This window comes from Colias croceus, chromosome 19 (genome assembly GCF_905220415.1).
Source record: "Colias croceus chromosome 19, ilColCroc2.1".
Classification (NCBI taxonomy): Eukaryota; Metazoa; Arthropoda; class Insecta; order Lepidoptera; family Pieridae; genus Colias; species Colias croceus.
In genome coordinates this window covers 38,658-52,641 of record NC_059555.1, presented here as the reverse complement: position 1 = coordinate 52,641, position 13,984 = coordinate 38,658, and the positions used below count along the sequence as shown (strand labels likewise).

Genomic DNA, 13,984 nt, shown 5'->3' with positions numbered 1-13,984 from the left:
TTTATTTTTTTAGTCGAGGATAATCTTTTAAAATTAATTTATCTGGATCTCTGCGACTACGGCTATTTAAATCACTTGCTTTTTTGTATAGATACATAATATGTTTAGTCACAAACACGCACATCTCATAAAATATATAAAGGGATGGTAAAGGCAGCAGACAAAGTTTTTTAAATATCGGTTTGCATGACTGGTCCGACCTTATGAGGTCCACATCAAGCCCGTATACATCTCTTTTAAGCCAGATTTGCTCTTGGTATATCGGCACTTCTACCCCAAATAACAAGTCCATAACGCTAAACAGATTCCACATAAGCATGATAAGAAATAAGTGCGGTTTTTACGTTTGTAACACTTCTTACTTGCCTTAATGCAAAAACAAATTTATTTAATCGACTACAGACATTTTCTATGTGTAGTTTCCAGTCTATATTAGTATCTATTGTTACACCTAGACACTTTATATCATTGTTTGATTCAATTTTAGGAATGTCAAAGTTTAATTTATTAAATTTTAAATATTTTGATTTGTGCAAATTTATTTTTAAGTCATTAATGTCAAGCCATTTTATAATCTTGTCAATACTATAATTAATTTCATTTATGTGGTCATGTATATTATTTTTATCAGAAGTTACAATTAAAGAAATGTCGTCAGCAAATAAGATGCACTTGTGATTTGTTACATTTACTATGTCATTTACGTATAATACAAAACGAATGGGACCAAGGACACTGCCTTGCGGTGTCCTTGGTGCCATTCTTTTTATTATTAACACCATTTTTTATAATTTCAAAGTTAGAAAAGTGATGCGTTATTTTCATCGTCTTTATTTACTTTAGAAACTACTACACACTGCTGCCTATTTTTAAGGTAAGATGTTATCCAGTGTAGCGTTTGCCCCCTACCATACGATTCAAATTTTTTTAATAGTTTAAAGTTTGACACGCAGTCGAACGCTTTGGAAAGGTCAAGGAAAAGAGCTGTAGTTAGTTTGATTTAATTTACGCTACCTAAAACTTTATCCATCAGGGAGAAGGGGGTATATATAGCCAAAGTGGTTGATTTATTGTTCTGAAACGCATACTGATCCTTAGCAATTATATTGAATTTAAAATTAACCAATGTTTTATGCAAGTTTTATGCATACACTTTTCAAATATTTTTGGTAGAATGGGTACCAAGGTAATAGGGCGATGGTTATTTACGTCATGTTTGTTGCCTTTTTTAAATAACGGCTTTACTATCGATTTTTTTAGAGACTCTGGAAAAATCCCCAATAAAAAGGAAGCGTTTATAAGATAGGTGAGAATATCTAAAATTTCATTGATACATGACTTTATCACTTTCGTAATTAATCCATCATAACCCACAGAGCCAGTCAATTTCAACGAATTTACTATTATCTTTACTTAATCAGTCGTCATAGGATTTAGAAACATAGTAAGTATTCACTATTCGTATTGAAACTAATATTACTTTTATACCTCACAACATTGCCATTTGTAATGGTTGAAACTGAATTTATATAATGTGTAATATAGGTAAGTAATATTTGTATGCTCTAAGTTTTTTCTGTTATTATTATAATATAATAATTAAACATTTAACAGGGGACTTTGTTGTATATAAATGTTATGAAGTATGGGTTACGTTGCCGTGTACTTTCACTTCTTACTGGAAAACAGAAAAAAATAAACCTGCATATATCAACCCCTCCAAATCTTCAGCTATTGCTTCTAAAGCTTTGTGAATCTCAGAATAAAGAAGAGCCACTTGAATCATCATCACAATCAGCATTGGATACTTCAAATATGCAATAAATCTCAAATAAACAACAACTTCATCTGAAAATTATAATGCTATAATTTAATTAATAAGCCTAGCATTCTCTATAGGCACCCTGAGCCGAGCCGAGCTGATTTGAAGAATGAACCTTGCTCGATCCAGTATTTTAAGTAGGTATTTCCAGTCCAGGGTCCATAGAAAATTCTAAAAAACTGGAAATTTATATTATGTAAAATGTACATACAGTATAGGCATAGAATTTAATATATTCTAACGCGTGAAGTTTTCTTTTTGGAGTAATTTTTTTCTGACATCAAAATAACAAACATAACACAACAAAATAGCCTTCCAATACCAGCTTCATGGTACATAAACACTCACCTTGACAATATTTGAATTCGTGGGTCATATCCCATATTTGCATTAAACAAAATCCAGTGACGAAAATTACTGATAAAACCGAATGTTTTGTCTCAGTTCGAACGTTAAAACTAGGATTTATCTGGGAAATTAGATTCAAAATTATTGTGTGACCCATGCTCTTACATCTCAAATTGAAATAAAATAAAAGATGGTCAGTGGTTTAATAAAGTTAATGTATGGTAACTATTCCACAAATGTAAATCCCACAGGATGTTGTCACATCAGAACAAACGGTTATAATATCAAATAATAGATAAACCTTCTGTAAGACCGTCAGGCATCCGAACATGCTGTTCACGAAGTTCCGATTGCCCAGCGAGTTGATAACGAACGTGAACAGCAGGAAAAAAGACTGCGGTAGGTGCAGGTCCATCTTGCTGACTAACTCCGACCTCGTGTACATTGCCACCAAGTTCATAATGTCGAGACCCAAAGCGTCGACGGCTACGAGATACAAACCTAAACTTATTCAGGAACTGTTGCTGTTTTGTCGAAACTCAAAGAGTAGCAGAAAGAGAAGCATGAAAATATGGAAAACATTGTCATACTTCTCTTCCAAAAGTTATAACTAATAATGCTACATTAACAATAAATGTATTAAAAAAACCAAGGGTCAAGGATAAAACTTAAAAGAAAAAAATAATTCTTAATCTAGGAATAAACATACAGGTGAATCTAATAAAAGCGTGTTAAAAACTGCATTATATTCTCTTGGTGCATGTTAATCATTGTCAAGTGTCAATCACAGAAATATAGGTAAACGAGAGGAAACATTGTGCTCCTACGGCACGCTCCGCCGAGCCGGCAAGACGGTCGCTTACTGAGCAGCGCGACCAGAACGCGTCCGTAGAGAGCGCTGCGGCTGCAGAAGCGGGCTCGGTAGCCGTCCCCGGCGCGCTCCAAACGCACCGGCGCCACTCCCGCTGCGCGCCCGCAGCGCAGCACCACCGCCAGCGCACCGCGCACCTGGCACTCCTCCTCCCACATTCTCCCTCCCGCAATGCCACTGCAACCGATCTCTACAGATATACACACCCATCCCACAGGATTATGTTTCAAAAATCCCTTTCATTTAATATGTCTATCTTATGTTATTATATCCTAAGATATGCCTAATGTTATGCTGCGCAATTGCAATATCACATATTTTTACAATAATTAATACTCTATTCAGCACCGTAATGTGACCCTGTTCGCCAGATAGCTTAACCTACGTGATTTTCTAAAAGTACCTCCCTAGTCCCCTTTATTAATAATTTTATATGTATGTACTTAGATCTCTCACGGGCAATGCAAATATCCATTTATTTTAAGTTCATAATATCAATCACAATTTGATTCTCATCGTATATAATAAAAAATAAATAAGACCTTGTATGCATTTAAGAGGTTTCCGAGACCCTCGAGAGATACAGGGATAACAGCTGGATATCCATCGATGTATCAGCTTTACACTATGACCACGCGTCGTATGTTATAATACTATATTGTGATGGCCACTCTGTGATTATTCATTAGATGTAATATTCGATATGGTACTCAAACATCATTACAATATAGGTAGGTAAGGACATTTTATGGTAAAACGATTTTATCAAGGTAATTTATGATGGGTTTTATAATTACTTACTTACTATCTGGCGCGGTGACCCCAAAGTGGGTCTTGGCCTCCGACAGCAAGAGACGCCACTTATCCCGGCACGGAGCGATGTTTTCCCAATCTCTTCTGTTCAGTGCCACTAGATCGAATAAAAGATCGATCGATCTTTTTATAATTAGTATAAACATAAACTAGTTTTAGTCATATTCAATATTTTACAAATTCCAATAATGTACCAATGTAGCAAATAGTGTAGCTTATGAAGCACAATAATTATTATACTAGAGGTACCTACTCCTCTTAAATCGATTACAAGTTAGTGAACGCCAGCGGCCAGCAGCTGGTAATGATCGATTCAAAACTTCATAGCCCCATACCTGCATGATAGGATGCAGACTGTGGTTGTTGGAGAACGTTCTAGCGGTGCGTCACTTAACATTGGTGTTCCACAGGTGACAGGGGTCTATTTTAGGTATTATAATTAGTAGGGATTTGTTGCAACCGTAGCATATTTTCGTGTGGCAGCGTAAGTAACTACACTGGCGGCGGCATCAAAGGCGTTGCCTTACTGTAGGAAATAATATTGTAATAGGTACTGAGATAATATACCAAAGTCTACGACGCTACCTGCTCATAATATTATATTTGACTTCTTTAGGCGCGCTCAGAGTGAAAATTTCAGTCGCGTCGTGGCAATACCATCACGTTATGGCACGTTATGGAATAAAGGCCACGATTTTGGTATCTTTAAATCTTGCCGAAAAAGTTTCAATTTTCACCTAGGTATTCATTTATTTCTGTTAAAATAAAACAAGCAGCTTTTTCATAAATTCTTTGTGATGTTTATATTCGTTTTAGCTGACCGAGCAGACGTTGTTCTGCTGTATTGCCCCTTCTTCATGTTTTCTCTCCATCTATACTAATAAGCTGAAGAGTTTGTTTGTTTGAACGCGCTAATCTCGGAAACTACTGGTCCGATTTAAAAAATGCTTTCGGTGTTAGATAGCTCATTTATCGAGGAAGGTTATAGGCTATATTATATCATCACGCTACGACCAACAGGGGTGGAACCTGCACGGGGGTGAAACCGCGCGGAGCAGCTAGTGGTACATATAAATATAAAATCTGCGTTATGTTTTTGGACATGCTAAATTGTTTTTTAGGGTACACCTGAGTACAAAATATGTACTTATTTAGTTTTTTTTTAAACTTTAGGATAGATAGAGTTTTACACTGTAGTAGTTAAATTACAGCAAAAAAAATTTCATACTTTTTGAAATACAAAGTTTGTATTTCAAATTACAAACTGTTATAATATTATTACTAGACATCGGATTATATGCACTAATATGCATGCAAATATGCACATAAAAACGACTGATATGCCTAAAATCTAAGCCTAAAATATGCAAATATGCAAAATCAAAAAACCTTTAACTTTAATATATAATATAAATCTCGTGTCAAAATGTTTGTCCTCAATGGACTCCTAAACCACTTTACCGATTATAATAAAATTCGCACACCATGTGCAGTTCGATCCAACTTGAGAGATAGGATAGTTTAAACATGTAGGTACCACGGGCGTAGCCGGGGCGGACCGCTAGTTATTTTTATATATTTAAATTAAAGATTGTCCAAAAACAGTGAAATTTTCTTGAAATTAAGAATAGTTTTTGTGCCAATATACAATGTAGAGCCATTATAATAGGCAACACTGACATTTCAACAAAATTCAACAACGTAACCTAGTAACGACGACATAGAATAACATGATATTTCGTTTTGTTAGAACTGCACATTTGCTTAACTTTTTTCAATTACGATTACATATTTATAATAATAATGAGCGATACAAGTAATTTTAAGATTTCATTTTACTGATAAACCATCCTAAACATATTAAACAATTTCTGAATTGAAAAACTGACGTCGCTACAATAATTTTGTGTCAATAAACCTTTTTTCTTTTTAAATACTAGAGACGTTACTCTAAAAATCGAAATCTGACATCTAGAATCGAATGCATTGATTAACGTAAGCGTGGGTATTTTCGGCATGTTAAGGGTTTTGCAAGTTTCAGGTGGATTTGTAATTTTTCAGGGTTCGGTATCGGAACGAAAGCTTTTATTTAAGAACGTATAGTTCTTTGAGAAAAGAATCGTGTTATTTTTACGATCAAAAAGCCATTGGTTTTTTTTTAATGAATTTTCTTGTCCACCCTTCATTTGCGTGCTATTTCGTGTTAAAATTTTGCCTTGCGTCTAAATTCGTGAATTCGTGTTGGCTATTTCGTGATAGTATTATAAACGTTTATTGTAGGCATTGATTGTGAAAAATCTTTATTTTAATTAACTTAAATAAGGGGCTTAAAATGAAATTAAGAGAAATAATAATAAATATGTTTTATTAATATTGGTAGGTAACATACAATCACATGGATTACTAATTACTAACTCTGCTGTGGTAGTATTATATTAAGTAGCATTTAGTTTTATTTAGGGTTAAAACTTATATTAATACTAGCTTTCCGCCCGCGGCTTCGCCCGCGCATTCAAAGAAAAACCAACGAAACCGCATAGTTCCCGTTCCCGTGGGATTTCCGGGATTGCGTCATTTTCCCGGGATAAAAAGTAGCCTATGTCCTTTCTCGGGTATCAAAATATCTCCATACCAAATTTCATGAAAATTGGTTCAGTAGTTTAGGCGTGATTGAGTAAAAGACAGACAGACAGACAGAGTTACTTTCGCATTTATAATATTAGTATGGATGGCTCCTCCGTGGCACCTACTCTGGCGTTAGTGAGGGCCTGGCTCATTCGCATTGAGATAGTTGGGTTCCTTTTCAGGAATCTTTCATACCAGTCTCGTCCGGGAATGCCGTCTTTGAACGGATTTGCTCTATTTAATTCCCGGACGAGCTTCCCTACCGATAGAAGCAGCTGTTCCTTCGATACTGAGAACCCAATATCTGCCATATGGAGGACCCATTTCACTATTAATTCTTCTACATCTTTTGTGAGAACTGTTGCATGTCCAGCAGGATTGGTATGCTTATTCTTCAATTTATCTAGTAACGTTTGATATGGAACTTTATACAGCTTGGAAGCTTTATAGGCAGTTAATTCACCGCTTATAGTTTTAAGCAAAGCATTTTGCAACTCTTCATCTGTTTAATATTTCTTGTACACCTTTGCCATATTGCATGTTTCTGAAATGAAACGATAATTTTAAGAAGTATCCTATAATATTATCTTATATTAACTAAAAAGTTTTTTAGCAAGTGGGTAACGTAGATAATTTTAAACCGCTCTTTAAAAGTAAATCCCATGTCAAAAACTGCCCTAGCCAGTACAAAGTGTAAACAGAATAAGCGAAATGCCCATAACGCCCAAATAGTTTATCCTATATTAATCCATTTTCATTGAGAAGTAATTAAAAACAAACACATTTCAGGATATTCGTTCCCTTAGGTCTCCTGACTAAAAAAAAATACTATGCTCCATGATCTAGCAGTGCACGTGCCTGGTCTCGTGTAAGTACCTAGATCTGCAGAAGTGTCAATACCTACTTACAATTCCCGGCATCTAACTTTAGTGCTGACCGATTAGGTGGGGGATGTCAAAAGTCACTACTCTTTTCCCTACGTTCTGCGCATCCCCTCTCCTAATCGGTCAGCGCTAAAGTTAGATGCCGGGAGTTATACTTAAGTTAATACCTGCTCAAAATAAAACCAAACAAACTTAATTTAGCACCCACGAATTTACCAGCAACGCCCAAAAACTGTGTAGGTTATTTCGTGTTAGTCGATTTTACATATTTGCGAACTAATTAACTGCAAATCATTATCAGAAAATATAAATACACTAATGAGTACCTTATACACCAAACAACTTTAACTTACTAAAAATACAAAGCAAAAAAAAAGCGTTTTTGCATAAATGTTCAGTGAGACGAATTTGCCAGGAACGTCCAAGTTAAGGGAAACTTCAATGTCATATTGTAATAAATCTGTTCACAAAATTATATACCGAATTTCCCCTGGACGAACAATTAACTATTCTACTATTTAATTTTTAGGTTAGTTTTATTATAAAACATTTATCTGAACAACAAACGCGTTATAAACTAATCAGTAAAATACTGCAAATTCGGGAATAACACGAAGTAGCCTACTAAGGAATAATAATCTGCTGGCTAATTCGGCAGTCGAAATTTCGCTAATTTTAGGAAATCTATGCTATTAAACTACCCGAACTTGATATAAGATCAATAGCAACAAAATACAGAACAGAATTAACTTAATATCTTGATAAATAGACTTACCTGTATCTTGTAGGGGTCTTATAAAGTTTCGTGTACGACCTTACGCTCTCAGTAAGCACGCGCGGCTATCACAGCTGTTTGAGGCCGACTGTCGTTTCGTGTGTTTTGTTGCGTTCCGTTTTGCCGTGAAAAATTAGGTATTTTGTTTTTTTGGTAGGGTAATGTTTATAGAACACACAATTAAGTTTAGTTTTAAAATATCTTGTCAGAATTTCTTAATTTAGAATCGAAAAGCAAAACACACGAAATACCCCACTAGCCCGAAGTAACCCGCCTTTACCTTACTTGTGAATAAAAATCATCATAAATTAATAAATTCGATTGACAAATGTTTCAAATCCGTATTGATTAATACATTTTAATCGATGTTTTTAAGCAGGTTACCTCTCTTCGAAGATAAAATTGATAGACGTCAAATGTTGCCTATTAAATTGGCTCGACAGGTACCAAGAAGCTTATATCTAATACACTGGAGATTTCGGTATGAACATTGACGTGTAACAAGAAAATATTACCCAGTTCATGTTTTTTATCACTTTCACACCTAACTTGATATTGCCACTGTTAATACGAAGTTTTCCCAAGGCTACTATGTATGCTGTAATATTCTGTGCAAAAGGTTAGTTTTTGTACATGAGTTTGTTGTTAAATTGCCAACAACGTCATTCAGAAGCATTGTTGGATGAGACAATTATTATTTATGCTAAATAAAATAAGTATCTGAACCAATTAATAAAAAGCGATACTCCCTGATTATGGGTAGTCACCATAATAAAATTGTAGCAACTCTCACTTTGTCAATATGGCATGTGTGTCAAAAAAATTGCGTCGCTTCGAATATTTAAGTTAATATTGTTGCTTATTTAATGAATGTTTTCCGAATATAAAGAATGCATTGTATTGTGCAAAATTGCAGAAGTGTTTGGACACCAAATTCTGGCATAGAATTTCACAGGCAAGTGTATATTTACGTTATTTACAATATTCCTCAATACTCCTGCATGTACCTGTTTAGAATCATTTCAATGGCAAAAATTGTCTAATTTAGCATCATTTTAGTACCTAAGCAGTCATGTTAAATTTGTTATTTCCCCAATACTTTATCATTTTTCAACAAGTTTTCAATAAACAAATTTAACAAGTAAGGTAACCATGATGACGAGTTTTTATGGATAGCGAGGAGAATATATTGTAATAACAATATTATGATGAAAATTTAGAACACCATTTTAAAGATTGTTACTAGTAATGAAACAACACACGACATCGGTATTGCACTCACATGTAGTTATAAGATTGTTCGTTTTTACATTGAAATTTGTACTTTTTTAACTTACCTCATATTTTTTTGTTTTACGTATTTCAGCTTTCCAAAAAGTAAAATAAAAAGAAATATGTGCCCATCAAGGTTACTGAGGATTACGACCCAGAAAAAAATACCTTTTGAAAAATAAACTTTGTAAAGTTAGCTGAAATTTGTGCAAGGTGTTATAAACAGTTTTTCTTTGATGATTTTGGCTTGAAATTGACCCGTCGAAGCAACGCGTTTAAAAAGAAGATCTGAGTAGCTTACAATTTGGTAAACAGCATCTGATGCAAAACACAACTTTCCTCTATTTACAAAGGATGTTAATGCTATATATCGGTTCATATCCAAGCTTTGTAGCCAAAAGTTATTTAAAACTATCATTCTAAGTATACCAATTAAAATTGTATGTACCTACAAAGTATGACCATAATATTATAATATAAATACTGTTAAAAATATACCTATGTCGTTATTATTTATAGACCATGATTTTTAGTTTTTTCTATTTTGAAAAATCCTGAATTTACAAACCAGCGTGTCAACAGAAAGAGACAAAAAACATGACTGATGTCATTCTAGGTCATATTTTCTTGTTACAAGTTAATGGTCATGGTGCAATCTCCAGTGTATTAGATAATAATATAAGCTTCTTGGTAGGTACCTACGTCTTGTGTCAAAATCTCCTAATGCACACATGCATACCAAATGCATACATAAGTAATAATTATTGACGTTTGATTTGACTTTGACGTTTGATTTAATTTTATTTACAAATTACAACCAACTTAGGTTATTAGCTGCGCTACTAAAATGTCGGTTCTACCTTTAGGAATTAAAACACAAACACAGAAACTATGTAGCCTTTATAAAAGAACACTGCGCAATTTAGAAGCCTATTATGATAGACGGTAAGAATTAATTTAAGACTGTCATCCTGCAGTTCGTCTGATTAATTACGTAATTTTATATATATCTTATTTTTCTACCATTTTACAGCTATAAATTATGAAAAAAAATGCAGTTCCTAATATCTACTTCTGTAAGATATCTTTCATTTGTATTTTAAAGTTTAAATATAATGTATGGTAGAAGAAATAATCATTTTGTAGTCATAGATAACCTTTTAGTTTAATCGCGCTGTTATTTTACGTAGGTACCTATTCACAATACAAAAAAGTCTACTTTAAGTAGGATGGAACTTCTTCATCTTTATGTCATAGTGATATAGTAATTGTGTATTCATATGTTGATTATTACAGTTATGGTACTATTAATGTATATGTATAAATTTGATTACAAAATGTGTAGTTATGTTGAGAATGATTGCGGTATTTGGATTATGCAGTGTAAATGTTATCTAATTTCAGGCATGTATACCGTTTCCAAGCGGTGCTGTGTCGCGAGAGGTTCGACCAGATCCTGGCACTGAAGGACCAGCAAGAGTTCAATCGACGCCTGCAAGAGGAGGAGGATGCTCTCTTTGCTATCATACATCCCATTCCTAAGAAGTGTAAGTTGTGGATGTAGAATACACATTACAAACATTGACGACGCGGTTGGCGCAGTGGTAAAGTACCTGCCTACTGAGCCGACGGTCCCGGGTTCGATCCCCGGTCAGGGCAAATATTTGTGTGATAAACTCAACTATTTGTTCTTGGGTCTGGGTGTTATTATCTATATATGTATTTATTAAATATTATATTTATCGTCGTCTAGTACCCACAACACAAGCCTTAATTGAGCTTACTGTGGGACTAGGTCGATTTGTTTAATAATGTCCTATAATATTTATTTATTTTAATGACAATTATAGAAATTATAATAATACTAGCTGTGTAGCACGGTTTCACCCTCGGACGAACCTGTGGGAAAAAGCTCATGTGTTATCCTGGTTCATAAACTATATCACTGCAAAGTTCATTATTAATTTCCTTGAATTTAAACATAAATCAACTAGGATGATCTTTGCATATTCTTTATTCTTTTACTGAATTCAGTTAAATGTTTTGGATAGCTCAATTTTAAAACCTATATATTTTTATTATACGCCTTTTTAACCATACTTGAGTCAAATGATGTTAGATAAAATTGTTTATTTGTAAAGATTTGATAACTGTTTGTTTACTAGAATGTTGCTATAGTTTGTTTAATTATTATCAAACTTCACCCGCGTTTTTAAGAAAAACTGCATAGATCCCATTCCTGTCAGATTTCCGGGTTAAAAAGTAGCCCATGTCTTATTCTGGATTCTTATTCACCTATATACCAAATTTCATTGTAATCGGTTTGGTAGTTCTTAAATGAAAGAATCTATACATATAATAAATCTGTAGAAGGGTCAATTCTGTACATTGAAAATATTGAAAATATAAATAGCAGGGGGTGTTACTGGATCGATACCAAACCCAAATATGTGATTAAAAAGTTTTTGTCTGTCTGTCTGTCTGTCTGTATGTGAAGGCATCACGTGAAAACTAGCGGTTCGATTTCGATGAAACTTGGTATAATTATACCTTATTATCCTGGGCGTAAAATAGGATACTTTTTATCCTGGAAAAATACGTAGAAAAAAATTAATCTTAATTTTTCAGTTTTATCCATAGACGTTGTTCCGTAGAACCGCGAACACACGTTGCGTATTATTATAGGCCTAGCCGTATTTGGGAATTGGGTCCAATAGATATTTATAAGATTTTATTGTCAGAGGTACCTACTCAAAATGGAGAAATAAACCATCCACGTGAAGACCGACATCCGCGCGGACGAAGTCGCGGGCGGAAGCTAGTAAAAAATATATTGGTCATTTGATTTATCAAATGTGCTACAGTTGCATAAAATTTTGCTGGACATTTTTGCAGATGTTAATCAAGGCCCATTAGTTCTAAATAATAAATATTAAATATGATACCAATAATATTTTGTAGAAAAGACATGTGTAAGACCTATTTTTAACACTGTTTGTTTGAATTGGAATGTATTTATTTTTTGCACGATGCCCGCGCATTGTATTTTTAATATTTTTGAATGCAGATCTAATTCTTTTAAAAAATAAAGGAATGTTCCCGTTCAGCAAGCCATCTCCAGTATTTCTCTTCCAGGGACCATAGAAGATTTTTCACCCTCTATAGTTGAAGAGTTTGTTTGTCTGAATACATTAACCTCGGGAAGTACTGGACCAATATTAAAAATTATTTGACTATTCAATATGATTATGATTCCTGAGTGTCAAAAATACAAAGGGCGAAGCTGGGACAAACCGCTCAGTTTATAGAAAGTAATATATAAAGTGTCTGCTGCGCTTTCTGGTTTCACCCGCATGGCTCCGCTCGTGTTGGTCTTACCGAACTCTATAGCCTTCCTCGATAAATGGGCTATTTAATATTGAAAGACTTGCAAATCGGACCAGTAGTTCCAAACAAACAAACTCTTCAGCTTTATAGTATTAGTATAGATTATAATGTAATTGTTTGCGCAGTCCCGAACAGCGTGGGCGGTGTGGCGCACAACCGAGTGGTGACGCCGCCCGACTGGGTGCTGGACTACTGGCACCCGCTCGAGAAGGCGCAGTACCCCGAGTACTTCCGCCGCCGCGAGGAGCGCAAGAAGGAGTTCGTCGCGCTCTGGGAGAAGGAGTTCGGCAAGCAGGACGCGCAGGACAAGCACCACTGAGCGCCGCACTCCAACGATTTATACTTACATTAATACGCGATTAAATAGTTGTTAAAAGTTAATGTTCTTTGATTTCATCTCCATTCTGTTACGATAGATGATCGATTATGATTTATCTTGTTAATATTGAACCAAAAAAAAATATATATATACATATTATATATATATTTCTATCTCTTCCTTCTATGTTAATCAAATAAGACTGTTACCGTAACATTTCAACATACATTTCAAAGCAATCTGTGAGTAACAAAATAATTCACAAAAAGGGATAAAATAAAAAAACAAATGGGAGTTTTGTCAAAATTTCAAGGATTTTAAGGATATGACTACCATCATCATAGAAAATCAGTCCTAACTCCTAATGTCAACATTTACCTACCACGGAAGCGCGGATTTTACATAATAATTACCGGTAATAATAGATTTATTATTAGACCAATTGCTTACATTTACCGAAAACATAGGTACTAAGTTATATAATATTTAAATATTAAAAAAAAAATGAAATAAAAGAAAAGCATTACTTAGGTACATAAACTTACTTAGTTCCCATATCTATACATAATACCTATAATAAATCTGTAGATGGGTCAATTCTGTACATTGAAAATATAGAAAAAATAAATAGCAGGGGATGTTACTGGATCGATAACACCCAAATATAATGTGTAATATAATAAACCCAAATATATTGTGATTAAAAAATTTTTTGTCTGTCTGTCTGTATATGCTGACATCACGTGAAAACAAACGGTTCGATTTCGATAAAACTTGTCTAATCATAGGTACCTTATTATCCTGGGCATAAAATAGGAACTTATCCTGGAAAAATACGTGGAAAAAAATAAATCTTAATTTTTCAGTT

The 13,984-nt window shown here is 34.2% G+C and overlaps 1 protein-coding gene across 1 annotated transcript; it reads left to right on the top strand.

The window, feature by feature from the left end:
- The first annotated feature begins 10,198 nt into the window (after positions 1 to 10,198).
- LOC123700151 (NADH dehydrogenase [ubiquinone] 1 beta subcomplex subunit 9) lies at positions 10,199 to 13,178 on the top strand. The gene is made up of 3 exons (XM_045647283.1): positions 10,199 to 10,355; positions 10,815 to 10,957; positions 12,923 to 13,178. Exons 1-3 carry the CDS (start codon positions 10,258 to 10,260, stop codon positions 13,114 to 13,116), a joined length of 435 nt encoding a protein of 144 aa, XP_045503239.1. The 5' UTR covers positions 10,199 to 10,257; the 3' UTR covers positions 13,117 to 13,178.
- Positions 13,179 to 13,984: the final 806 nt, after the last annotated feature.

Bases quoted from the DNA above. Each gene is read 5' to 3' on its own strand.
- LOC123700151 (XM_045647283.1), top strand. From the start codon at position 10,258: ATGTCGGTTCTACCTTTAGGAATTAAAACACAAACACAGAAACTATGT. The intron at 10,356-10,814 runs GTAAGAATTAAT...ATCTAATTTCAG, and splicing joins GAAGCCTATTATGATAGACG to GCATGTATACCGTTTCCAAG. The intron at 10,958-12,922 runs GTAAGTTGTGGA...TTGTTTGCGCAG, and splicing joins ACATCCCATTCCTAAGAAGT to TCCCGAACAGCGTGGGCGGT.